This window comes from Simochromis diagramma, unplaced genomic scaffold (genome assembly GCF_900408965.1).
Source record: "Simochromis diagramma unplaced genomic scaffold, fSimDia1.1 OVJJ01000371.1, whole genome shotgun sequence".
Lineage (NCBI taxonomy): Eukaryota > Metazoa > Chordata > Actinopteri > Cichliformes > Cichlidae > Simochromis > Simochromis diagramma.
The window spans coordinates 4902145-4928722 of NW_024386920.1; the positions used below are offsets into that span (position 1 = coordinate 4902145).

A 26578-nucleotide genomic window follows, 5' to 3' on the forward strand; every position below is an offset into this window, starting at 1 on the left:
CTCTCGGCTGGCCTGGGAACACCTTGGTGTTCCCCCGGATAAGCTGGAGGAGGTGGCTGGGGAGAGGGAGGTCTGGGCCTCTTTGCTTAGGCTGCTGCCCCCGCGACCCAGCCCCGGACAAAGCGGATGAAGATGGATGGATGGATGGTTATAAAATTCAGTATTTAACATAAATTGCTGAGCTGATATTTTCATTCATACAGAAACTTACTAGGGTACTCTAACTCAACTGCAATTGTAGAACAAATACAGTGGATGGCATAAATCTGTGTACTCCAATTGAGTAGTAAACAGTGAAATACACTGGTGTAACAAATAAGCTGTAATTTGAGTCACTTCTCATACGGAGTCTGGTTATCATTACAACTCTTTCATTTTTTCTCACTTCTTTCATTTGCTGTTCTGTGAATGACAGCTTGTTGGTGTGGAAACACAAAACCTCTTTTATTCAAACTGTCTCCACTGTCAGGATGCTAATTGGACAGACTACAACTTCCTCTTCCTCTCTTTCTCCCCCTCCATTCGCTATAACTTGCTGTCTACTAGTCCTCTCATGACAAATGGGCTACTGATTGTGGTGAGGTCACAGTGGTGGGCTGCTGCAGCTTTAATGCTGAATCAGCTGCATCACTACTAAATACTAACTGATGCATCAAAGGAATAGGAGCTGTGAAAAAATAAAAAGCACTTTAGGCCACTCCACCTACACTGATATTTGATGGTGTGGATTTTTAATGTATATGTATCTTCATATACACCTGAGTGTAAATCTGTGCTTTTGGAAAGAAAAACAGAAAAACGCTGGGCTGGTAGCATTATTGGCTGTGAGAGGGATATGCCTAAGGACTCATGGGTATGAGTGGGTGGTGTGTGACAGCATCTGTATGTGTGTTTCTGTGAGTCAGTGTGTGCGAAACAGCATATCTGACAGAGTTTTGACAGCTGTTAAAATCCATGCTTTTTTGCTGCTCCTCCTAGTGGACCCAAAAGATCCACCTCTGCCACCCAACAACACCCCCACCCCCAGTGACATGGTGTTCACAGACCACATGAGGTTATCCGTGATGTACAGCCCCAGAAACTACAGTGGGGCAAAAAAGTATTTAGTCAGCCACCGATTGTGCAAGTTCCCCCACCTAAAATGATGACAGAGGTCAGTAATTTGCACCAGAGGTACACTTCAACTGTGAGAAACAGAATGTGAAAAAAAAAAATCCATGAATTCACATGGTAGGATTTGTAAAGAATTTATTCGTAAATCAGGGTGGAAAATAAGTATTTGGTCAATAACAAAAATACAACTCAATACTTTGTAACATAACCTTTGTTGGCAATAACAGAGGTCAAACGTTTACTATAGGTCTTTACCAGGTTTGCACACACAGTAGCTGGTATTTTGGCCCATTCCTCCATGCAGATCTTCTCGAGAGCAGTGATGTTTTGGGGCTGTCGCCAAGCAACACGGACTTTCAGCTGAGGTCTGGAGACTGGCTAGGCCACTCCAGGACTTTCAAATGCTTCTTACGGAGCCACTCCTTTGTTGCCCGGGCGGTGTGTTTTGGATCATTGTCATGTTGGAAGACCCAGCCTCGTTTCATCTTCAAAGTTCTCACTGATGGAAGGAGGTTTTGGCTCAAAATCTCACGATACATGGCCCCATTCATTCTGTCCTTAACACGGATCAGTCGTCCTGTCCCCTTGGCAGAAAAACAGCCCCATAGCATGATGTTTCCATCCCCATGCTTCACAGTAGGTATGGTGTTCTTGGGATGCAACTCAGTATTCTTCGTCCTCCAAACACGATGAGTTGAGTTTATACCAAAAAGTTCTACTTTGGTTTCATCTGACCACATGACATTCTCCCAATCCTCTGCTGTATCATCCATGTGCTCTCTGGCAAACTTCAGACGGGCCTGGACATGCACTGGCTTCAGCAGCAGAACACGTCTGGCACTGCGGGATTTGATTCCCTGCCGTTGTAGTGTGTTACTGATGGTGACCTTTGTTACTTTGGTCCCAGCTCTCTGCAGGTCATTCACCAGGTCCCCCCGTGTGGTTCTGGGATCTTTGCTCACCGTTCTCGTGCTCATTTTGACCCCACGGGATGAGATCTTGCGTGGAGCCCCAGATCGTGGGAGATTATCAGTGGTCTTGTATGTCTTCCATTTTCTGATGATTGCTCCCACAGTTGATTTTTTCACACCAAGCTGCTTGCCTATTGTAGATTCACTCTTCCCAGTCTGGTGCTGGTCTACAATACTTTTCCTGGTGTCCTTCGAAAGCTCTTTGGTCTTGGCCATGGCGGAGTTTGGAGTCTGACTGTTTGAGGCTGTGGACAGGTGTCTTTTATACAGATGATGAGTTCAAACAGGTGCCATTCATACAGGTAACGAGTGGGGGACAGAAAAGCGTCTTACAGAAGACGTTACAGGTCTGTGAGAGCCAGAGATTTTCCATGTTTGAGGCGACCAAATACTTATTTTCCACCCTAATTTACGAATAAATTCTTTACAAATCCTACCATGTGAATTCATGGATTTTTTTTTTCACATTCTGTCTCTCACAGTTGAAGTGTACCTCTGGTGCAAATTACTGACCTCTGTCATCATTTTAAGTGGGGGAACTTGCACAATCGGTGGCTGACTAAATACTTTTTTGCCCCACTGTAGGTGCTACTGACCACCTCTACAGCTGTGTTGTTGATGAGAAGTGGGACGTGGCTGGGTTGGTTCTGATGTTGACAATGACCTCCCGAGCTTTATCGATATTCAGGTTGTTGATTCTGACCAGCCCACCATGTACTGTGTCATCCACAAACTTCACGATGTGATGGGTAGCAACCCTGGGGATGCAGTTGCGTATCAACAGGGTGAAAAGTAGAGGGTTCAGAACACAGTCCTGAGGGCTCCCCTCTGTGCTGAGGATGATGACACTGGACAGGTTCTATCCAACCCAACCATGCAAACCCCATGAACTGTGATCCACTTGAAGCACTATGCAGAGCATGCTGCTTGGCCAATTTATGATTGGTGCTTTAACAACTTATTACACACAACCACCTACTTTTATATGTTATTCTTGTGATGGTGTCTCTGTTCAGCATTCGATTCAGGAATGAGTTCGAGGTCTCAGCAATCTAGAAAAAAGAGAAAAGGAAAAAAGAGGGTCAAAAGAGTGAGGTTAAATGGTCACATAATGAGTTGAGAGCTCTGCTCTTGTATGATTAAACGAAATTTAATCTATTTGGGACAGTACTTCCAAGTATAATGAGAGTGTATTTTTTAATCTACCACCTTTTTAGGAGACTATTAAAAAAAGCCTCAAACACTGTGCTCTAATGACAGCAGAACTTGAACTGAAGTCTGCCTCTGTTGAGGTAGCAGGAGTTTTAAATGTCTTCATGGGAGGCAAGTGGGTAATGGATAATTTTCTGGGCAGTGGAAATGGCCCTTATGAGTGCACTTCACTCTGCTGAGAAGCAGATGGCAAACCATGCAGACATGCTTTAGGTCGACGCACACTCAGTAGAAGAGTGGAAGAAGGAGACAATCAGTTTCTGAGCCAAGTTGTTAATTCTGTGGATCCACAATAGGCGGAAACACTGCTGGGCCAGTTTGACCCCTGTGAGTTTTACTACTGGGTTAGGTAATGGATTCCATGTATAGCTCTTATTTAAAACAAAGACATAACCTTGTGATTTTCTTTTTGCTTAAGAAGTATATGAAAATGAGGATAGGCTACTGAAACCCCCGATGTTTGTTTGTTTTTAGTTTGCATTTTCCACACATTTTTACTATGATTTTGCTTCCTTTGTTATTTGATTATTGTATACATACATCCACATATTCTTACTCATGTTGTGATATTGAGTTTCATCTTGTGGCCCAGTCTCACACACTGCTGAATTTGCATGCTGATGAAAGTGGAACTGATATTCAACTGACAAGCAACTCACTATTTTCTGTAGGTAAACAGTTGTGAAACATTTTAAAGTGTCCTCATCAGTGCGTGCTTGGAGAAACAGCTAAGCCGTGAGATGACATTTCTTACAGCAGCTTTGCAGTCATTTAGGCACTTATGCTATTACGGAGCACACATCCACAGTAGGTGTACAGCTAATTGTCAAAACAAGAATAATGAAGGAATATGCTAGGACAGTACCATATAAACTTACCTGGATGAATTGCTCTGGAAACACAAATTGCTAAAGACAAAACAAACAAACATTCACTTTCGTTGTGGCTGGGGAAAAAGGCTGTTACTGGTATAGTAAGTCTCAGTTTCTGGCTACATGCCTGTTCAAAAGCCTGTCCTCCAGTTGTCTAGTACTGAGATAATTCCAAGAATACTAGGTATGGTAAAAATCAAAGATTTGTTTTTTTGTCTAACCTTGCCTGACATGAACTCATGAAAATCCGATTTTTGTTCAGCTATTGGCTTCAAGTCCATCCTTTACTCTGACCTCCATAACTAAAATGAAAACACACTGTCAAGCAAAGTTTTTCTGGGTGTTGGACCCAGCTTTGGAGTTTATTTTGTTTTATTGAGCGTTTTTGTGTTATTATGATTCAAGTTTCACAGTCCTGAATTTATTCTTGTTATTGTTTCGGATTTTTCTGCTGATCTCAGTTTATTATTCCTATAATTCCCTATTTATTGAATTCCTTAATTATCAGGTTTATGAGGTTCCCCTTGTGTTTTGTCCCTCACTTCCCATGAGTGTGTGTACCTTTGTCTTGTTTCCATTTTCTGTTTACATGTTCCTCCTTGTGTTTCACTCCACGTTCCCCCTGCCTGTCTCTCTTGTGTATTCATGTATGTACACTGAATTATGTCAGTGTTTCCCTCTTTTGGCCCCCTCCTCTGTCTTTCCAGTCAATTCTGTTCTCATGTGCGTTCCTCCCTCCCAGCCATGTGTCTTGCCACATGTTGAATTTGTGTCTTAGTGTTTCCTGTTTTGTTTCGGCAGTCTCTTGTGTTCAGTGTGTTTAGTTTTGCTTCTCTGTGTCATTATTTCTATTCGTCCCAGCTGTGTATGTGAGAGAAACATGGCATTGTTTCTCTCACATATCCTATCAAATGTGGGACCTCATATAGACAGTTCTTGCCAAATCATGTCCAGTCAACTAACTTTACCATAGATGGGCTCCAATCAAACAGAATGCACCCGAGCTCAAATATGAGTGTAATTGTAAAGGTTTTAAATAAATGGTAAATGGACTGATTCTTATATAGCACTTTTCTACTCTCCTGGAGCACTCAACAAGCTTTATACAACATGCCACCTTCACCCATTCACACCTATGCTTTCTACCTAACATTCACACACATTCAGATTCATACTCCGATGCATGCATCAGACAGCATCAGACAGCAACTGGGGGTTAGTATCTTGCCCAAGGATATTTGACATGCACACTGGAGGAGCCAGGAATCTAATCACCAACCTTCCAATCAGTAGATGACTTGCTAAACCTCCTGACCTGCAGCCACCCACATGAACTTACGTACATGTTTTATTTTTTGTGCATTTGAAACAATGTCAAACAAATGTTTTTAGCTTTGTGATTATATGGTATTGTGTGTAGAATTTTGAGGTGAAAAAAATTAATTTCATTTTTTTTATTTTGGAATTTTCCGGGAGCACTGTATACTCATGACAGTGGAGTTCCACACTCATAGAAGTCATGGAATTCTGTCAAAGTAGGAAAACTGCTTTAAGTTATTCTTGAATAAGTATACTGTTACTGGCTTGTAATACTTAAAAACTGATTAAACCAGGTCAAAATTAACATGGCGTTTATGCCCAGATTCAGTATGAATGTATAAAACTCAGAATGTAGCAATTTGCATTCTACTGGATTTTATTGCTATAAGTCAGAACGCCATAGTAACTGTAAGTTGTTCTGTGTCAAGATAAAATTCCATTTCTGTGAGTGAATACAAGTACACATTTGTATTCGCGCAGTGATTAAACATATGTATGAGGTTTACCTTCATGAATATAGACACTATGACCAGTCCATTGGGGCTTTTTGCAGCTTCTGTATAATTTGTGTACAGCTCATGATTGTAGTGGATCAGCTGAACCTGGAACATAAAGAGAAGAGAAGTAGGGAATTACAGAAAGAAAAACATCAGTCTGATAGTTTTAGTTTAAACATCATGAAGGTGCTTGAAACAGTTACTATAAAATAGAAACCTTTGAGCACCTTTGTCAAGAATGTATAGTTGCCTTGTACTGATACTCAATCATTCACTTAAATCTTTCCTTATGGCTAGCATATCAGATGATTAAAAAGGGAAAATCAATACAAATCTCTGGTAAATTAAAATGGAAGCAGCTGACATGCAGATAGTTTGTATACTTAATGTGTATAAGGACAGAAGTAATATGAAGGACATTAAGAGACGGGGATGTTCTGTCATTATTTGCTCCAAGGCCAGCCTGCTGAGAAAGCTAAACAATCTTCCAGCATGAGGTTAATGTTTGACTGACAGATGCTTCATCCACAACAGCTGTTCGGTAGTTTAAGCCTGTTAATGATGTTTTGGCATGGGCAGACCCAACCGCTCAACTTCCAACTCTTACATTTAAAATGCCTAACCTATGTGCATTTGAAAGATATACAATATATCATGAATAGGCACTTCTTAGAGAAAAGGTTTAAAAGTATCAGATTTTAACAATGAACTGAAAGCAAAAGAGGACAGGGAAATTAAATACATTTCTGTAGTTGACAGGAAAGTAACCCATGCAACAAACAAATACTTTTTTTTTTTTTTATCTATAAATCACACCTTCCGATCCTTTTGTGTGCCATTCCTGCGTCTTGTTTCCTACTTTTCTTATCTGATCTTTGTAGTTTGACGTGGACTGCAAGCTAAGGGAGGTCATTGAAATCTGGGAATAGCATCATGGTGGGGCGACCATGGTTCAGGGGGTTGGGGAGCTCAACATAACTGGAAGGTTGCCAGTTATGCAAATACGATACAATATAAAATACAATACCCTTTGTCCCCTCCATGAATTGCTAACTTATTGTGGTGGAGGGGTGGAGGGATAGGGTTACCGGTGCCACACCCTGTGGCCATGTCCACGGGCCCCAGCACAGCCTAAAGAGGGGATTATGGGTCCACCCTTCTACAGGCACACCACCTGCATGAGGTGCCACAGGAGTTGAGTGCAGTGTGTGCTGGGCAACGGCCAGGGGCAGAGATCCTGACGGACTGATCTCCAGCTCCCGAGACTACCAAGCAGAAGCACATTTCAGAAACTGCAAGAAGTCTGCACTTCTGGCAGCTATACACATTCATTGCAAAAAATGTAATCATCCTTCATGCATCAAAAACTATTTACTATTTTTTCACAAAATATCTTCTTCGCTTTAGGGGTTACAGTTCCGTTACAGTTCCCCCTAACCCATAGCATTATGGATGGTTGATTAGCTTAGCATTTGGGTCATAAATAATAACAAAACTATACCCATAGTATTTTATCCAAGCAGACAAATATTAGCACAGGAGAAAAAGTCTCCTTTTTTGGGTATTAAAAAATCTGTCACTTACTTCTTAGATTGGCAGAATGCCTAAAAATGTATTACCTTTACGTTATAGTTTTTCAATATGTGGTAATACACAATGACCCCCATGAATACAAAGGTGGTAAATGACTTATTTCAAGCACAAACGGCTGGCAATAATTTTCAGGTTTTTCTCGAAGGCTTTCCCTCCTCACCTCCATAAACTTCTCCTCCTCACTCACTGGCAAAGAGCATACTGTACAGGGGTATATAAATAAACAATTATAAGAGGAGAGTAATTATGGAATACTTGATTGGGAGAGTGCAGCACAGCAGAACTTCTATAAATGCAATCAAGGCAAGAGAGGAAGTGATTAGAGTCCTTTGCTGATCTGATTAGATTTTTAGGTGAGAGTGGCAGAGGCAGCCAAAAGAACTCATCCCCACTCTCCCAATGACAAATTGCTCAAAGTGTGCTGCTGGTGGGCAATAAAAGGCCAGTGTGGGCCATAATAAAGTGAGAATGTCTGCCAAATAGAGAAGGAAAAAAGAGGGAGAAAATAGAGGTCGTAATTAGACACAGAAATAGTTACAGAAAGAGCAGAAGAAGGTAATTTTATGTGTGGGCCAGACTGGTGAGCCTACTGTACCTCATCATTTATTGCAGCTTCGGGCTGTTCAAACAATTCACACTAACTATTAAGTTCAACACGTCTATCAATGTAACAGGAACATGTTACTTAGATTCAGCGGTAACGCTATTTCATTCTGCTGAATATTATGTAGTTCCGTAACACTAGAGTACTGAGTGGGAAAAGGCCTACAATGCACAAGAACTTCATTGGAACATTCTAAGTACTATAAGTCAAGTAAGGTAAGTTCACAACCCATCTTTCTAAGGTGCTTGGAAAGAAAAGCGTCTGGACTTCTTTAAGATGTTTCAGCTCTCATTCGAGAAGCTTCTTCAGTCCTAAAAGCAATTGGTGGGGAGCCCCAGATTTTTAAGCCCTATGGTAGTGTCCCCAAGAGGGTAATGGACCCTCATGGACCCTATTGATCTTCTGCCTAATCACATGAGCCAAGGTGTGAAAATGGATGTGCATCACAATCAGCCAGGGTTTTGGGTGAACCCATTGTGAAATCTAGCCCCACCCTATCATGTGATTTACTGAGGTCAAATGGCCTAGAGTGCTCCACCAGTTGCTCTTCGAACTGAAGTAGCTTCTCGGATGAGAGGTGAAACGTCTTCAAGGAAACTTAAAGAAATCCAGATGCTTTTCTTTCCAAGCTCCTCAGACTACAATGATCTGGATGACTGAAAACACATTTCACATTTTTTAACTAACTGTTTTCCCTTGTTTGATTAGGTTTAGCCATCAATAACTTTTAGGTTTACATCCTTTCACAACTGTAACTACATGTTTGAAGGCAACAACAAACATCTACAACAAGCCACTCCTCCATTCTTTTCCATTATCAACAACACAGAAATCTGTAGCAAACAATTATATTTTAGTCATCAAGGGACTTCTATTTAATATCTTCCACACACTGAAAAACACACAAAGCATTTAATGTATATTGTCAGAGCTAGCTTTTCAGTTCTTAATAATCAATTTCAGGAATGGCAGAAAGAGATTTCATTATTACGACTTACATTTGCAGAAGCATTACCATCAAAAATTTCCAAAAACATATAACAAAAAATAATGTTTCGGCTTAAAGCTGAAAAATATGGGATTCACCTAATACATCAACAGTAACAATGAAACAAGGCCAGCATTAAGTCAAACATCAAACCATAGCTTGTTTGATAAATACTGGAAATATATCAAAAGATTAAAGAATAATTTTGCACATGATTCCATGGGAAATCTTTTAAAAAGCAACCACACTAAAACTTTCCACTGAATGCAGCTCTTCTAAGTACTTGGTGAGTTAGCAGCTTCTTTGGCCATTTTTAGGTCAGTTAAGCCTGGGTGGAAAGCTGCACTGAATGAATAGGGTATGAATGGTCACTATTACTCACAACAAGGGGTCATGACAGTCTCTTTATGGCATGATGGCTCGGTGCCCTCAGGGATAGGGAAATATGGAGACAGCAAGTCGATATGGGAAAGAAGGGTGCTTAGCACTAACAGCTTTCTAAGCGCTGGGCTGGAAATGATGCTCCCCATCTCAGCTTCAGTTAATCCTTGGACCCTTCTTCAGATTAACAGGATAATGTATAGTATCAAGAAACCTACAAATGGAGAAGTCTTGCTGCCATGTACAAATATGCTGATCACACTCTGGATTTGTATCTGCATTGGCTTTTTGCTGTCGTTTTTCACCATGTTTTTTTTTCTAATGTGACAGAATTAGAAGCATCTCCGATAAAATCAGCTGTGCTAATACAAAATAAACTGCAATGGTAATTGAGCATAAACCCAAATTTCGTTTTTCTTTTCTTCACTGATATTTTTCTTCAAAACAAGCAATGACTGGTGTTATGATGCAATTTTAATCCAAGATCCTTCACAACAAAGCTACTGTGGTGCAAATGTGGGTGTAATGTTCCATTTAATAGTGATTAATGATAATTAGAGCAAGAGAAAATAAAATAGGAAGAGTCTCCTCATCTGCAGCTCTGTGACCAATAATCTGCCGCAGCAATATTAGCTCAATGTGATTTTCTGTGTGTGACTATATTTGAAATAGGATATCCAAGGTATGTTTCTGTGGCTGATGGGGATTTAAAATGTTTGAAGCGACTGCCTGTGGCAAATCCTTTTCAAACACCTGACAAGATTTGAATTAAATGTATCTGGATCCCCTCTTCAGAAATAAGTGCTGTCTCTTTCTGTCTGTGGGGCTGACACTGTCAAATGTATTAGGTGTAAACCTAATGTAATCCATTAAAACTAATATTGAATGGTACTTTCTTAAGTTATTTGTCCACGATCATGTTATTTTATAAGATAATATAAATCGGTAAAAAAAAAAAGATCAAGGAAACTGGTCTATTCCTACTGATAATAAGGTTTCAAATGACACCAAAAGTCTGACATTGTTTTTCAGTTTATGAGATAAAAGTCTCTGCACACATAGGATTGGTTATTGGTTATAAGGACTCCAGCCACCCCAGCCATAAGCTGTTTAACCCTTTAAGACCTACCATAGAACCAAGTCCGCCAGAGCTTATATTATATTTTACATGCTGTAGTGCCATTTTTGGGAGCATTTCAAGTTGATATACATCAATACAACCATTATAGCCCAAATTTTAATAATATGTCTGCATTAAGTGCATAGTAATTACATAAATTGCAAAAAAGTGCAATAAACTACAAAAAAATTAAAAATCGTTTTTGTTTTTTTAACATATATTTCTAGTTAGAGAAATTTAAGAGGCTTATCTCTCAAAACTGTAAATACAAAAAAGTTGCACAAAATAGTTTGCCACCACAGGAAATTTATTTTAAGTGTCTTCATAGTTTTATTTTTGAAATACACCAATTTTTATATACTACGGAGCCCCGCAGGGGACATGGGAGAAAAAAAAAATTATGACGGACTTTTGCGAGATCTCGCAAAACAAACTCGGGGTCTCGCAAAAGTTTTAGCCGCATTCTTCGGAGGCCGCCAGCTCGAAGCCGACCGGGAGGTCGAGGCACGATGTGCCGGGAAAGCGGTGTTCCTCCCGGCTGTAGTAGGTCTCGACCTCCCGAGATGGTGGGTGTCAGATCTCCGAAAACGTCGGAGCACTTTTGCAAATATGTGATGTCTTGTAAACTGAGCAGGTATCTGACGTTTACACAACTACATTCACGCCTCAAAATATCTTAAAAGTGTATTTTGTGACCCAGAAAGAGTAATATTACAACTAAGTAGCTGCCGCCATTGTTGGAATTCAACTTTTGCGAGATCCCGAGTTAGTTTTGCGAGATCTCGCAAAACTTTTGCGAGATCTCGCAAAAGTCCGTCTTAATTTTTTTTTCTCCCATGTCCCCTGCGGGGCTCCGTAATATACTGCAGGAAAAACGAAAATAAATATTATAATGCAAATAAAAAAAAAACAGCATATGCATCAAAATAAACTATTTCCAGCAGTGCAATATGAGTCCTAAGCATCCCAGAAATGACACAGAAAGTCATAAAGTCAAACATAACTTTTAAAAACACCAGTACAGGCTCATAAGGCCCTGATGGTAAAAAAACTACATTTCCGCAAAATGACGTCACTTCCGGTTTTGGGCAGAACATGGCGGACATGCGATAGTTCGCGCTGATGGACATAGGAAGTGTTACAAATAGCTGATTGGATCGGCAAAGCGTCTTTCTGGAATATTATGTTTTTGTTGCTACAAGTGCTTTTTATGCAGTTTTTGCAAAGCTATATGTGGAAGGAAACTGTGACTTAGGACAAGCTGATGGCATAAGATGTAAGTACAACTCCTCTGGTTTCATATGCAAAAAAAAATTATTGCGCTAGCTTACGTGGTTGCAGTGCTACCGGGATTTAAAAATAGTTGCGCAAAACAGAGCGTGCCCGCTCCGACCGGCTTTAAAGGGTTAAACTACAGGGTGGGCAATTTATATGTATACACCGTAATAAAATGGGAATGTTAGTATATGTGAGGGGACAAACTCCTCAAGATGGGTGGTGACCATGGTGGCCATTTAGAAGTCGGCCATCTTGGATACAACTTTTGTTTTTTCAATAGGAAGAGGGCCATGTGACACATCAAACTTATTGGTAATGTCACAAGAAAAACAATGGTGTGTTTGGTTTCAACGTAACTTTATTCTTTCATCAGTTATTTACAAGTTTCTGACCACTTGTAAAATGTGTTCAATGTGCTGCCCATTGTGTTGGATTGTCAATGCAACCCTCTTCTCCCACTCTTCACACACTGATAGCAACACCGCAGGAGAAATGCCAGCACAGGCATGCAGTATCCGTAGTTTCAGGTGCTGCACATCTCGTATCGTCACACCATAGACAATTGCCTTTAGATGACCCCAAAGATAAAATTCTAAGGGGGTCAGATCGGGAGACCTTGAGGGCCATTCAACTGGCCGATGACGACCAATCCACTTTCCAGGAAGCTGTTCATCTAGGAATGCTTGGACCTGGCACCCATAATGTGGTGGTGCACCATCTTGCTGGAAAAACTCAGGGAACGTGCCAGCTTCAGTGCATAAAGAGGGAAACACATCATCATGTAGCAATTTCAAATATCCAGTGGCCTTGAGGTTTCCATTGATGAAGAATGGACCCACTATCGCTGTACCCCATATACCACACCACTTTTGTTGTTCCAACAGTCTTGGAGGGATCCATCCAATGTGGGTTAGTGTCAGACCAATAGCGGTGGTTTTGTTTGTTAACTTCACCATTCACATAAAAGTTTGCCTCATCACTGAACAAAATCTTTTGCATGAACTGAGGGTCCTGTTCCAATTTTTGTTTTGTCCATTCTGCAAATTCTGTGCGCCGATCTGGGTCATCCTCGTTGAGATGCTGCAGTAGCTGGAGTTTGTAAGGGTGCCACTTGTGAGTAGCTAATATCCACCGAAGGGATCAGAATCAGAATCAGATCAGAATCAGAATCAGAAAGGGTTTTATTGCCAAATGTTGAGCAGGTTTACAACATTAGGAAATTACTGCGGTGCTTCAGTGCAAACATACTGTCATAAATTACGCTAAAATAGGCATGAAAATAAAAATAAGAATAAGAATTAAAAGTACTAAGTAGATAGATATATACATGAGTGCAGGTGGTGATCAGTGCCAAACATGGAATGATGCAGTGAACACAGCGTAGGGTCACGTGTTAGTGGTGGGAACAGTCATACGGTTATTGTTCATGTGTCCGACAGCAGAGGGGAAGAAACTGTTCTTATGGCGAGAGGTTCTGGTGCGAATGGACCAGAGCCTCCTGCCTGAGGGGAGCAGGTCAAACAGACTGTGTCCAGGGTGAGAAGGGTCAGCTGAGATCCGAGCTGCACGCCCCAGTGTCCTGGGGGTGTACAGGTCCTGCAGAGATGGGAGTCTGCAGCCAATCACCTTCTCAGCAGAGCGCACAACACGCTGCAGTCTCTGTTTGTCCCTGATAGTGGCTCCAGCGTACCACACGGTGATGGAGGAGGTGAGGATGGACTCGATGATTGCAGTGTAGAATTGCATCATCGTCCGTGTTGGCAGGTTGAATTTCTTCAGCTGCCTCAGGAAGTACATCCTCTGCTGGGCTTTCTTAATGACGGAGGTGATGGTGGGCTCCCACTTCAGGTCCTGGGTGATGGTGGTACCCAGGAAGCGGAATGAGTCCACAGAGGTGATGGGGGTGTCAGTCAGGATGATGGGGGGGAGTGGAGCTGTGTGCTTCCTGAAGTCCACAATAATCTCCACTGTCTTCTGGGCATTCAGCACCAGGTTGTTGTGGCTGCACCAGGACACCAGACGTTCAACCTCCCTCCTGTAGGCAGACTCATCCCCGTCCGAGATGAGTCCAATAACGGTGGTGTCATCTGCAAACTTGATTAGCTTGATAGACTGGTGGGTGGAGGTGCAGCCGTTGGTGTACAGGGAGAAGAGCAGAGGAGAAAGAACACAGCCCTGAGGGGAGCCGGTGCTGATGGTCCGGGAGTCCGAGACATTCTTTCCCAGCCTCACATGCTGCTTCCTGTCCGTCAGGAAGTCAGTGACCCACCGGCAGATGGGATCAGGCACATTCATCTGGGAAAGCTTGCCTCGGAGATGATCTGGAAGGATGGTGTTGAAGGCAGAGCTGAAGTCCACAAACAGGATGCTGGCGTAGGTTCCTGGGGAGTCCAGATGCTGCAGGATAAAGTGTAGGGCCATGTTGATGGCGTCATCTACAGACCTGTTGGCTCTGTATGCAAACTGCAGGGGGTCCAGGAGGGGGGCCGTGAGGGTCTTGAGATAGGAGAGAACCAGGCGCTTAAATGACTTTATGACCACAGATGTCAGAGCCACGGGTCTGTAGTCATTTAGTCCAGTGATCCTAGGTTTCTTGGGGACAGGGATTATGGTAGAGGACTTGAAGCAGGCAGGCACATGACATGCCTGCAGTGAGGAGTTGAAAATGCCAGAAAACACTGGGGCCAGCTCGTTTGCACAGTGTCTGAGGGTGGCAGGAGACACGCCGTCTGGGCCGGGAGCTTTCCGAGCATTCAGACTCTTAAACTGCTTCCTCACACCTGCTTCATGAATATGAAGAGTTGTGGTGGGAGGAGGTGGTGTGAAATCCTCCTTTGTGTGGGGTGAGGAGGGGGGTGTTGTAGGTGAAGTGTTTGAAGGTGGTGATGGCTCTATGGAGGGGGGAGAGGTAGGGGAATGAGTGTCCAAAGTGTCTCTATTGTTGGGGCCGTTGGAGGTGTGAAAACTTGTAAATAACTCATGAAAGAATAAAGTTATGTTGAAACCAAGCACACCATTGTTTTTCTTGTGACATTACCAATACGTTTGATGTGTCACATGGCCCTCTTCCTATTGAAAAAACAAAAGTTGTATCCAAGATGGCCGACTTCTAAATGGCCACCACCATGGTGGTGACCATCACCACCCATCTTGAGGAGTTTGCCCCCTCACATATACTAATGTGCCACAAACAGGACTTTAATATCACCAACCATTCCCATGTTATTACGGTGTATCCATATAAATGGCCCACCCTGTATTTCTATAATGGCAAAGTTTCCAATCTTATTTAAAAAAAAAAAAAAAAACTGCCACTCACTATCACCCCACCAAGGCAGATACTATATAATGATATATAATATAATTCAATACAGTATATAAAATTAACTCTTCTGTTTGCCTAACTACACCAATTTCAACTAATTATTTTTTGTAGCCTCGAGTTTCTAATGGCTTGTGACAATAAGCTGGTGTGTCCAAAGCTCCAAGATGGTCACGAGTTAACTGATATGCTAATCCCAAAGGTATTTAAAGTCAAAGCCCTCTATGTAAGGACACTTTTAATAAGTTCCTAAAAGAAACGAAAAAGTATCATCATTTGGAAAAAAATGTCAACAATTTGTCTTCAAGCAAAATAACATATATTTATTTAAAACAAATGTTTGGGAGCAACCAAGATGGCTATTTCTTATTTTAATTTGTTTAAGATAAACTATCATTTCTTGCTTTTGATGTATATTTTTGGCCTTTTCCTGTTGAAGACTGAATCAGATAAGGACAAAGATCTTTCCCACATCAGCTCCAAATCAGCATTAAGCAGGTGTGCAACTGATAAGGACAGTGATGATGATTGTTTTGAAGTTGATACTCAACAAATTCAACAAGACATGAGCAGCCAAGTCACTAAAAGGTTTAGAAGTCATGTTAAGCATGATAACCCTGGCACTAGCAGTGATGAAGAAGATGATACTGGCACCAACTGTATTGCCAGGAGTGTTGGTAAAAAGCAAAGCAAGTAAGTGATGAGAGCAGCATTTGTGATGAAGGCTACATGGCAAGAAGTGATGACAAACCTGGCACAAGCAGTCACAGCAGAGGTTTCATGGCAAGAAGTGAAGACATCCCTGCCATGAGTGTTAACGCTGATTACTCTCATATTTAACTCTCGCGGCATCGCTTTCTGGCAATCCTTCAGATCATGAAGAATTAAATCAAGCTATAATTGCAAGCTTGGAGAGTCAGATGTACAGAATTTGAATTACAGCTTTCCAGAATTGTCAAATGAATACAAAACTTTAAATCTCTATGATCAGTATGACACATATTTTCAAATTCTGTAAGATGACCATGTAGCTGATATATTTAATTTTGTGTTTTATTTTCTTTTTTTAGTGCAGAAAAAGTCCCGCTTTAAGAGATACTGCTGGAACTGTCAAGCAAAATTAGCACAAAACAGCAGTGCAAATGTAATATAAATCGCTCTGCTGTGTGGGAGGGAGCCTTACATGGTTTTCAAAGGATATCTCATGAGCCCAATTTGATGATGTGTGTGAAATGAGAAAGGGGTTGATTTAGGTGGGCCAAGGAGGGAATTCTTGAGACTACTGATGGACACCATTGCAGGGTCACCCATGTTTGAGGGGAAATAAAACTGCAAGAACTTGGCTCTTGAGAGTACTGGTAATTACCGATTTTCTAAGATTAATAGTGTGAACTGTCTAACTGATATGGGTCTTTACAGGCAACATTATTGACAGTTTTGCTTTTCCTTTAATTCTGTTGCAGTAAGCTTGGTACATGGTGGTCCTAACCACCTAACTTTCTGTCACCAACAGCATTTTCTCTTCTGGTTGGCAATTCATCAAATCCAACTCTGGAACACATAGCTGACCTGGAACTCTTCAAAAAAAGTCAAAAAGGTAAGTATATTTATTTTATAAATCTTATATTGCATTAGAAGTAGTTTGTATTCCATTTGAGCAGGACTGTGTTAACTTGTCATGGTTTTAATATTCCCAAATTCATCTGTCTCAGTCAGATTGATGTTTTAAGACTCGTTACGGTGATTGTTCTTCAGGATTCATACAGGTAGATACCAACCATTTAACAGCACTTCAGAAGTTTATTTAGACTATTGAGTGTGAACATATAGTCTTTGTCTCACATTACTCTGTTCATGTGTCTTTGACATGGTTGTCTTTGTGTCTGTTCATTCTTCTGCTGTCTCAGTTTCTGCTGTCATTTTACAGAAAATGCTTTCAGTATGTTGTTAGTTTTGATCGGATATGTTTTCTTATATTTCTTAATTATTTTTTTTTTCAACAAAATATGTTTTAACAAAAAATGTGTAAAAGTGAAGAAAAAACATATATTCCCTGATTTCCATCATTTTCTAATAGATTCACTTGTTGAATAATGTTCATTGCGGTCTCATTAATGTTGACGACATTATCTGGAATTATGACATTATTGTTTGTTTGAAATAATGGCCGGGGTAATGGCCCTTCATCAATGCCATAATAGTTATCGACGTGAAAAATGTCATTTATAAATGACTGGATTCCCACATTGTTTGTGACACCTGTATGCCACAGCTGAAGAGGCGCCTGTCCTCCTTGTGTAGAGAGACCATGGTTGTTCCACTGATTGACACTGATTCTGCTCTGTACTCTTGCTTTTTCAATCCTTGGCGAATAAACATAATACAGACAAAAAAGATGCAGCTCATTCAGTGAATCCAACATATCCCGTTCTTCCATAAAATTAAAAATATTTCTAAGGTGTCTTGATACAATTCTGTGGAGTTCTGCCCACAGTCTTTCAATTCTTTGGTTATTACTGAAACACCTGCCTACTCCTCTTCTCTGTAACATAAAATGACCATCCTGTATATTTTCCATTCTATGATCACACCTGACCCTTAAGCCAAACCAAAGTTTTGTATTCCTTCCAAAAATAATGATAATACACATGAGGCTCTGTTACTGGATAAGCAATGTAAGTATATGATGGTTTGGCTGAAGCTATCAACACAGCCATGCAGGCTATAAGACACAATTCATCCTAAGCTCAGAAATGGACTTCAAACTTTGGGTGGGTGGGAGAAAATTTCCAGATGTCTAAAACATAGTTTATTCACCTACTTTTTTACAAGGATAACTGGACAAGAACCTGTATATATGCCTGCCATTTCACAGTTGAAACTCTCGTCAACCTCAACTATGTATATGCAACAACTGCAACAGTTTGATTGGTTCATGTACCCAGCTTGGCTTTGTTTTGGCTCGGTCCTGGAAGGGGTGGTGCCATAAGGCATCCTTAGCATTAGAGAGTAAACCATAGATTTCTATTCAAAATTCCAATTAAATATCGCATGTTAGCATTTTCAGCTGAGACAAGAAAAAACAGACTTAAAAATATGTTAACTGATAAACAGATTTAAATGAACTGATTCGAATCTGTTAATAATTTCATCTACATTTCAGAGTAATTATTTTCTGCCTAAGACACTCTCTGGTGGATTCACTAACACCACTTTTGAACCGTTAAGACAGGTTATTTAAATGGAGCGCATCATTGTGATCAACAAGATCATAAACCAAGCACAGGCAAAAGAACATTGGGCCTATAAGATGCTAATTCTGAATTTCAGTTAAATATTAGAGAGCCTGTGAATATAACGTTGGTAAATATTTTTTTAACATAGTGCCCATGTGACCTTGCTTCAGTATTACACGGGCCAAACGGAGAAGAGGAATTTTTCTTTGTGATGGATCACCTACATATTATGTCTCCACAGTGAACTGAAAGCACTCAAAGCAGCAGCTGCCTGGAAGGAGGAAAATCAATCTAAAACTTACAGCACACTTTAGAAAAGGGTTGGTGAAAATGATGTTGTTGTACCTAATGGGCTAAAACAGTCACCACAATGATTCACACTCTGACGGAATTTCACTCTATGTATAATATGTAGGATGATCATGACCCAGTGTTCTGGTAAAGTTTAAAGAAACTAAATATTGACAACTGGCATAAAAATGCAAAAACAAAGAAAGACTCAAAAGTGCTTGTTCATAGTCGGACAGCCAGCTCTCACTGGTTGATGATGATCCAACCAATTTGGATTACTTTAAAACACACACACAAAAATGTACTTCCTCTTTCAGTTCTAATGTTTTATATATCAGGGGATGATAACAATTATCTGGTCTTTCGTAGGTTATATAAATAATGTTACTGGCTTAACATTAACTAAGGCTCCTCAGTGTTACCTGTTACATCTCAAAACTGAATGCTTTTTGTCTGGTTTGACTGAAATGACATGCAGCACATTTATGTGTAGACAAAAGAAAAGTGAAACACTGAAGTTCAGCTGCACAGCCAATCTTATTACCGAGCAAGTAACTATTATTACTGTGCTGTTGGTATTTTAAAATGGTTTACAACATTTACACAAAAGGTGAGTGTTTTTTTTCTCTTAAACAATGCATAGTATGATTCAGAATAGATTGATGCCATTTAAAATATAGTAGAGTAAAATTTTTGCTTGCGTCATTGTTAAGAGACTCAGTGTTTTTTAATTTTCTCAGAAAGGCTTGAATTTAAAGCAGTTCAAGAAAATATGAATAAAGTTGGCCTTCAGATCAAGTACTGTAATTACAGTACTCAGTTATATTAGTGAGGTCCATCTTCTATTCCTCATTCAGCCTTCGATGTCTTTCATTGTTTGGTTACTTCAGTAACCTTCAATAGACTATCACTGTTTACATGGTGCTCACTAAAATGGCTTTTAATTGTCTAGTACCCATTTAGCACTCAGTATGCTTTTATAATGCAATGTACTGAGGAGCTCCTGTATATAAATGAGATGTACACAAGAGGAGAAAGAATCAGCATACCGGGAATTATTAATTGTGTGTGTGTGTGTGTGTGTGAGAGTATTTGGGTGATGTGTGTTGTGCATTGGCTGGCTGGTATTCCAGTACCTAGGGGTTAATTTATGCATGCAGCTCTGCTCTCCTGAAGCAGCCACTCAATTTAATCTGAAAATGAAACACCTTGGTTTTTTTAACAGGTGCTAAAATATTATGTGTCCACCAGGCTAGCTTCTGTTTTTACACAGAGAATGCTCAGCCATTATCATTATTTTCTACCTTTATTCTTATTTTTATATGTTTATGTGTATTTACATGTTTATGTATCTCTATCTTTATCTATAAATAGCCATGAAAGACATGGAAGTACAGTTTAGTTCTACACTGCCGGATATAATTTTAAAAATCATCTGCTTTTTTTGTTTTGGGTTGGGTTTTTTGTTGTTGTTTTTTAAAACAGCAATAACTTCAAGTCATTATTTTATATGCGATGTTATCAGTTTCTTTTTTTTCTAGAGGGAGAATTAGTGTAATTAGAGTGAGTAATGAGCTGCCACCTAACACTGACTATGAAGTTTTATGTAATAATAAGAAAGACTTTCTGTTCTTTATTAAATTCATTATGTTCTGCCACTCTTTTATATTTATTTAATACATTTCATTCATGCATTTTTTTGGTATGCGGTAAAGTAAATGTGAGCTAAACACACACAAACACCCTCACACACACAGACATAAATAAAAACTTAGGCAAACACAGTTACATACCATTTTTCAGCAAAGTGGAAGAGAAAGACCAAAGAAAAAGCCATGCTGAGTTTGACAATAAAAAGGGGTGATTTAAAGATGAAAGCTTGAGTTTTAATGCACTCACATATACACAAACACGTGCCATTCCTGCCACAGGAAGCAATTTCAGAAAGAGGTTCTGCTTTAAAAAGTTTGAATATTCCACTCTTTGCTCACATTTCAAGGATGTGCACAGCGTCAGCAAAATCTGCACATCAGGCAAGGGAGCTGGCAAGCGAGAATTTTTCTTCATTTTCAATTATGAAGAATCTTATTGGACCTTGAAATCACAACTCTAGCTCTGAGAAGGGCTATGGCGGGGGGTGGTGAAGGATGAGTAAGATGTTTTCTAGTTGCCATTTTAACCAGAAACAATTGTTTGAGTGAGTAGAATATGACAAAATGGAATAGGATGAAAAACGGGAACGTCTGTTGGCTATCTCCTGGCCTTGGTTTCCCTGTTATTTGCCAGCTTGCATGCAGTACAACTGACAATATATGCAAGAGGTGAGGCCAGGTATTAAGCTGAAAAAATAAAAAATAAAAAAAGTTAACTGTATTCATGCTTTTCATAGGTCCAGTTCAGAAACTGAAAGACTGCTTTGCATCCCCCCCCAAGTCTCGACCTCAACATTATTGAAGCACTATGGGATCAACTTAACAGGGAAAGCTCTGTTCTGTTCTCTGTCTAGATGACCCCACAGTAAAGGCAGCCAACTTCTAAAGAAGAGATTCGGAATGTCCTTCAAGAACCCTGAAGAACTATTTCCAAAGGCTACTCAAGGAAAAACTCCCAGAGAGAGCTCGGGCTATCTTGAAGAATTAAGGTGCTCGTAACAAAAACTCTGTTTTTGGTTTATATGCTAGCTTCCCATTTATTTTGCACATTGTGTTAATTAATGGCTGCACACATTTTGCATTGTCCTAGCAAAACCTAAAGAATTTTTTCTTTTGGTGTTTAATTTTTTGTGTTTGATTGAAACGTAGCAAAAACTAAATGACATTTCACAGTGTGTGACTCTGCTCCTCACAGATTTATTTAAATCTGATAGCCTCAAGCATCTGGTAGAGTGGGAGGTCTTGTGATCCACCACGGCAGGTTTCATCTATTTATGTGCCAGTCAAGAACTAATTTGAATCCATTGCCCTATAACTTAATGGACATATCCCTATAGTCACCTCTGTGTATAGCCCAACTAACTCCAGTGCTGATTTTATCAATGAATATGCTGCTTTTCTCACCCATTTTGTTCATTTTCCCCATATTACTGGGAGACTTTAATATTACATATGGACAATATCAATAATCATCTCTCACTAGGGACATTACTTCTTGCTTGGATATGTTTGGACTGCTGCAGCATGATGATTTCCCTACACACTGCAAAGTAAATATCCTGGACCTAATCGGTTGTTCTGGCGTCACTCGTCTTAACTGTATAGCAATTGATCTCCCCCATCTTTGGCCGCATGTTAATATCTTTTGATGTTAATTTCACTCTATCCAAAGCAAATATCCAACGTGTCATTTCATTTCACAAGATCAAAGGCATTAATTTAAATGCTGTTTTGAGTGGTATTGACAGTCTCCCCAGCATAAATCCTCCATCCACCCCTGAAGAACTAGTTGCTCATTATAATGATGGCCTCCGTGGAATTTTAGATGCCCTGGCTACTTTATAAAACACTCACCTTTTTCACCCACTCTGGACGATGGTTTGCGTTTGAATTATGTCAGCTGAAAGCTAAAGCCCTTCATCTGGAACATCTCTATGAAAGATCTGGACATCCACAAGAAAATGTACAATAACCATAGTCATCTTTAAAAAGGATGCTATACCTTCAGCAATATCTTCTTAATATGAAGGTTTAGTCAGTTTAGGTCAAGGGAACACAAGGGCCCTTTTCTCCATAGCCATCAATTTGTATTCTGCCACTTATTGTAATACTTAAATGTCATTTTTGAACACTAAAGTTTACAAGATTTACAAGCAACTAACCACTTTTTCACTTCCCTCAGCCTATGACTCAACCTTGCACAAAAGTAATTCGCACTGAAATATCTAGCATTAACTCTTGCGTGCGTGTTAAATTGTCGGTGCTCAAACTGTCTGTCTATATTGTATGTCTACATTATTTGTATGGTTATTTTATTATATAGTTTCATATAATGTGCTAGCATATGTGCACTTTTACGGAGCTGCTTTTTAATCTCGTTATACTGTGTATAATGACAACAAAGGCTTTCAGCTTCAACTATTTCTTTGGTGCACTTTCAAGTCTGACACTTTCCTCTGTTTCTGAAGTTTCTGACTTAATCTGAAATCCAAGCCATCCACTTGTTGATTGGACTTTCTATTGGACTTTCTACCCTCTTGGTTGGAGCCTACTGACCCTCTCTGAACACCATAATACCTGCTATTATTCCTTCTTCCCTCACCTCTGGTATTGTTCCCTGATTTCCCAAATCAGCAGATAACACCTATACTTAAAAAAAAACCTGGCGCAGCTTGCCAAAATTTCATCAATCGTCGTTGTAAATCCAACCTAGCCTTTATATCTTAAATCCTTGAGAAAGTACCTGCATCTCAGGTCCCACTCACTTGTCTGGTTGTAACCTTTATGAACAATTCCAGTCTGGTTTTTGCCAAACGCCCTTTTCATGGCAGCTGACTCTGGCTTATTAACCATTGTAATCGTCCTTGATCTGTCTACTGCCTTTGACACTATATCCTATAGCATTCTTCTTGAGACTCTTGCTTCTATTGAAATCACAGATACAGCCTTAGATTGGTTTGAATCTTATCTCTATGGCAGCACTCAATTTATTCAATTATGAAATTTAAAATTCAGTTCATTTCCAGTTACTACTAGAGCTCTTCAGGAATCTGTCGTGGACCCTCTTTTATTCATCATCTATATACCTCCTCTTGGTCATATTTAATACCCGTTTCATTGTAAGATATATGTACTGTTTAATGCACGAGTTACAATAAACAACACATATCAGGAAACAATATTTTTACATCAAGCATTTAAAAAGTTTGTTATGAGGCTGTAGGAAAGCAGTAGTAGTGGTAGTAGCCGAAAGTAAACTGATATTAGTCAATTGAAGCATTATGTTAGTTGCTAGGTGTTTCCATCCAGCATGTGCTGACTTTCAGTCAAATAAAATTTAAAAATGTAAAAAGAATCATCTTTATAGAAAGCTAAAAAGAACTCATTCAAATTATTTTGAATTTGCAACCTATTATGTGTAACTGTCAATTTCCTCCAATGTCTGTATTAGAGTTAGCGTGGCCACACAATGTCCACAATATTTTGGTACTGCAAATACTAAATAGGGGGGGAAAGAGCAAAAATACCTGCAGCCACCAGTACTACCCCTCAGGGTCATAGTACATGTACCTAGGGTATGAATTTGAAAATCATAGGTGACTTCCTTCTTATAGTGTTCACAAGATATTAAGAAATCTTGATCTCTGACCTTGACCTTGAAGTTAAGGTCACTGAGATTTGTCAGTATGATCCGATAAACTAAGATTTAAGAATGTGTGTAGGGATTACCTTCAAGGAAAATAAATGTTTTTATAGTATTTGGGTAGAACTCTCATCATACTGACTTTGTTAAAGTATCTCAGCACAATAAATATTACTTCTAGGTTAGAGTCCTGTAAACCAATAATAATGTTGTACAGTTTGTTCAGAGCTGATCTGTCAGCTTGTGAGGGGATGTAAAAAGCCAAGATTTGTATATCACCTTCCATTCTCTGAAGGAGGAAAAATTATTTCATTAATTATAATAAATCTCCCTGTCAGGACTGCAGTTACTTTTGCTGCTGTACAAATTTGTTATTTATCTAATGGCCATGATAGAATGCAGCAATGTGAGTGGCTCATGAACAAAGCCAGTGAAACTAATTCTTTCACTCATCAAAAATTTTAAATGGAATAGCACAAAAAGCACACTGTTTTATGCATGAAAAAAAGCATACAGAAGTCAAATTAGATGCTTCACCGCCATGCCTATGACAGGGCTGTGCCTCCTGGAAGGACTGATGCGAATCACTACAGTCATGCAAGAGGTAATTTCACATTTGGAGATTTCGAAGGGAGGTTTTTTGAAATCCACTGTGTAAACTAAACAAATGGAGACTTTTGTAGATGTTCAATTTTTCTTTCAAACAATATATGTTTCCATGGGATCATTCGATTTCATGTGCTCCATCTATAAAGTCCTTATAATTCTGCATTTTGATTGTATTGAAATTCCTCAAGTACAATTTTAAAGTGAATCCATTTTACTTCACTTACTTTTTCCAGTGTTGGCAAGAAAGAACTCTCAAATCAAAGTATTCACTCACCATTCCAAATCACTAAATTGTTCCAATCACTTTCATGGCCACAGGTGAATAACATCAAGCACAGCTCTTTCAAAACATTGGTTGAGCCTATCATACAGTATCTCATCAACCCTGATTCAGTAGAAACAAGTAGAAAAACCTACTGAATGTCACGCTACTTCTTAATGTTTTTAAGTTAATTTTTTAATATAAAAAGCTGTGTTTCTTAACATTGTTTCACAAAGTAGGAAACAATTCTAAAGCTTTTTAGAGGTCCCCCCTCAAACTTATTATTGTTCTATTATGTACTGCCACAATGTATTTCTGGTGGCATTTATTACTCACGTAGCAAGCAGGTCTGGCCCGGATCTGGTATCAAGCCGGCACTGCTGGCTGACTTCTGGCATGGTAAGATGTATGTCATCAGGATATGGGCCAGGCCTGGCATAGATGGCACTGTTTATGCGATGGCATGCCATATCTGGCCCAATTGTGGTTCAGTTTATGTGGCCCAGGCTCATAGAAAACAGGTCTGGCCTGGATCTGGCATCAAGCTGGCCCTTCTGACTGACTGGCGTCACGTCAGGGTGTATATGTCAACCAGATGTTGACATACACCAGTTATGTTCCTATTTTCCTATTTTAGTTAGAAGACCCAAATGCCATGTTGCAATACTATACTGCTATGGTAGCCAACGTTTCAAATGCAGGTTTGAGACTGTACACTGTATCCAAAACCTAGTGAGGGTTTACTCATGCTTATCACTGTGTGGCTGTAGCTCAGGAGGTAGAGCAGGTCACCTACTGTTCAGGAGGTTAGTGGTTCGATCCCTGGCTCCTCCAGTCTGTATGCCAAGAGTAATGAATGTGTATGAATGTAGTTATGAAACACTCAGTTTAGAGAAAGTGTGTGAATGTGACATGATAGAGCACTTTGAGTAATCTGGGATAGGGAAAAGCGCTATGAGAATCAGTCCATTCACTGTCCGAACAGAGTTTCTTCATGTTACTTTTGCACTATTATGTTCCAGCACATGTTGTTATTACATGTCCTGATTAAGGTACACATTACGCTGACATCTGGGGCCAGAGCTGAAACTGTTCTGGGCCAGCACGGTGTGTCTGCTGCTGGTCCATGTGTGGGCCACATCTGGCAAACCAGATCTGGGCCACCAACAAACCTTAGAAAGAGTAAAAACACTTTTTTATATCACTGTACACACACCTGTGCCATTGCTACCATCGTAACTATGGTTGTGTTTTTGGGGAAGCACTGATGGAAGTTGGTTGTTTCCAGGGGTGGGAAGTAATGAAGTACAAATACTTTGTTACTGTACTTAAGTACAATTTCCATGTATCTGTACTTTACTTGAGTAGTTTATATTCTGACTACTTTTTACTTTTACTACCTATATTTTTAAACAAATATCAATACTTTCTAATTCTTACATTTTCTAAAAACATGCTCATTAATTTTGCTTTAATGCAATTGGGTTGAGTTATTATTTTGTCATTCTGAGCCTTCAAACATCAAACCAATTTGAGTCTACACAGAAACACATGAAAGGCAATCCTGTTTGTGTATTATCGCCACATAAAAAGAGACGATGTGTGCCAAAGTCA

The 26578-nt window shown here is 39.8% G+C and overlaps 1 protein-coding gene across 1 annotated transcript in view; it reads right to left on the reverse strand.

Annotated features, from left to right (window-relative positions):
- The window catches only part of ca10a (carbonic anhydrase Xa), a 339642-nt gene that overhangs the window by 8229 nt on the left and 304835 nt on the right, over window positions 1-26578 (reverse strand). Inside the window, exons 5-6 of the mRNA XM_040036833.1 lie at window positions 5995-6090; window positions 3064-3136 (exon numbers count right to left, since the gene is read on the reverse strand). Of these exons, the coding sequence (XP_039892767.1) occupies window positions 3064-3136; window positions 5995-6090 (169 nt within the window). The remainder of the gene's footprint in view (window positions 1-3063; window positions 3137-5994; window positions 6091-26578) is intronic.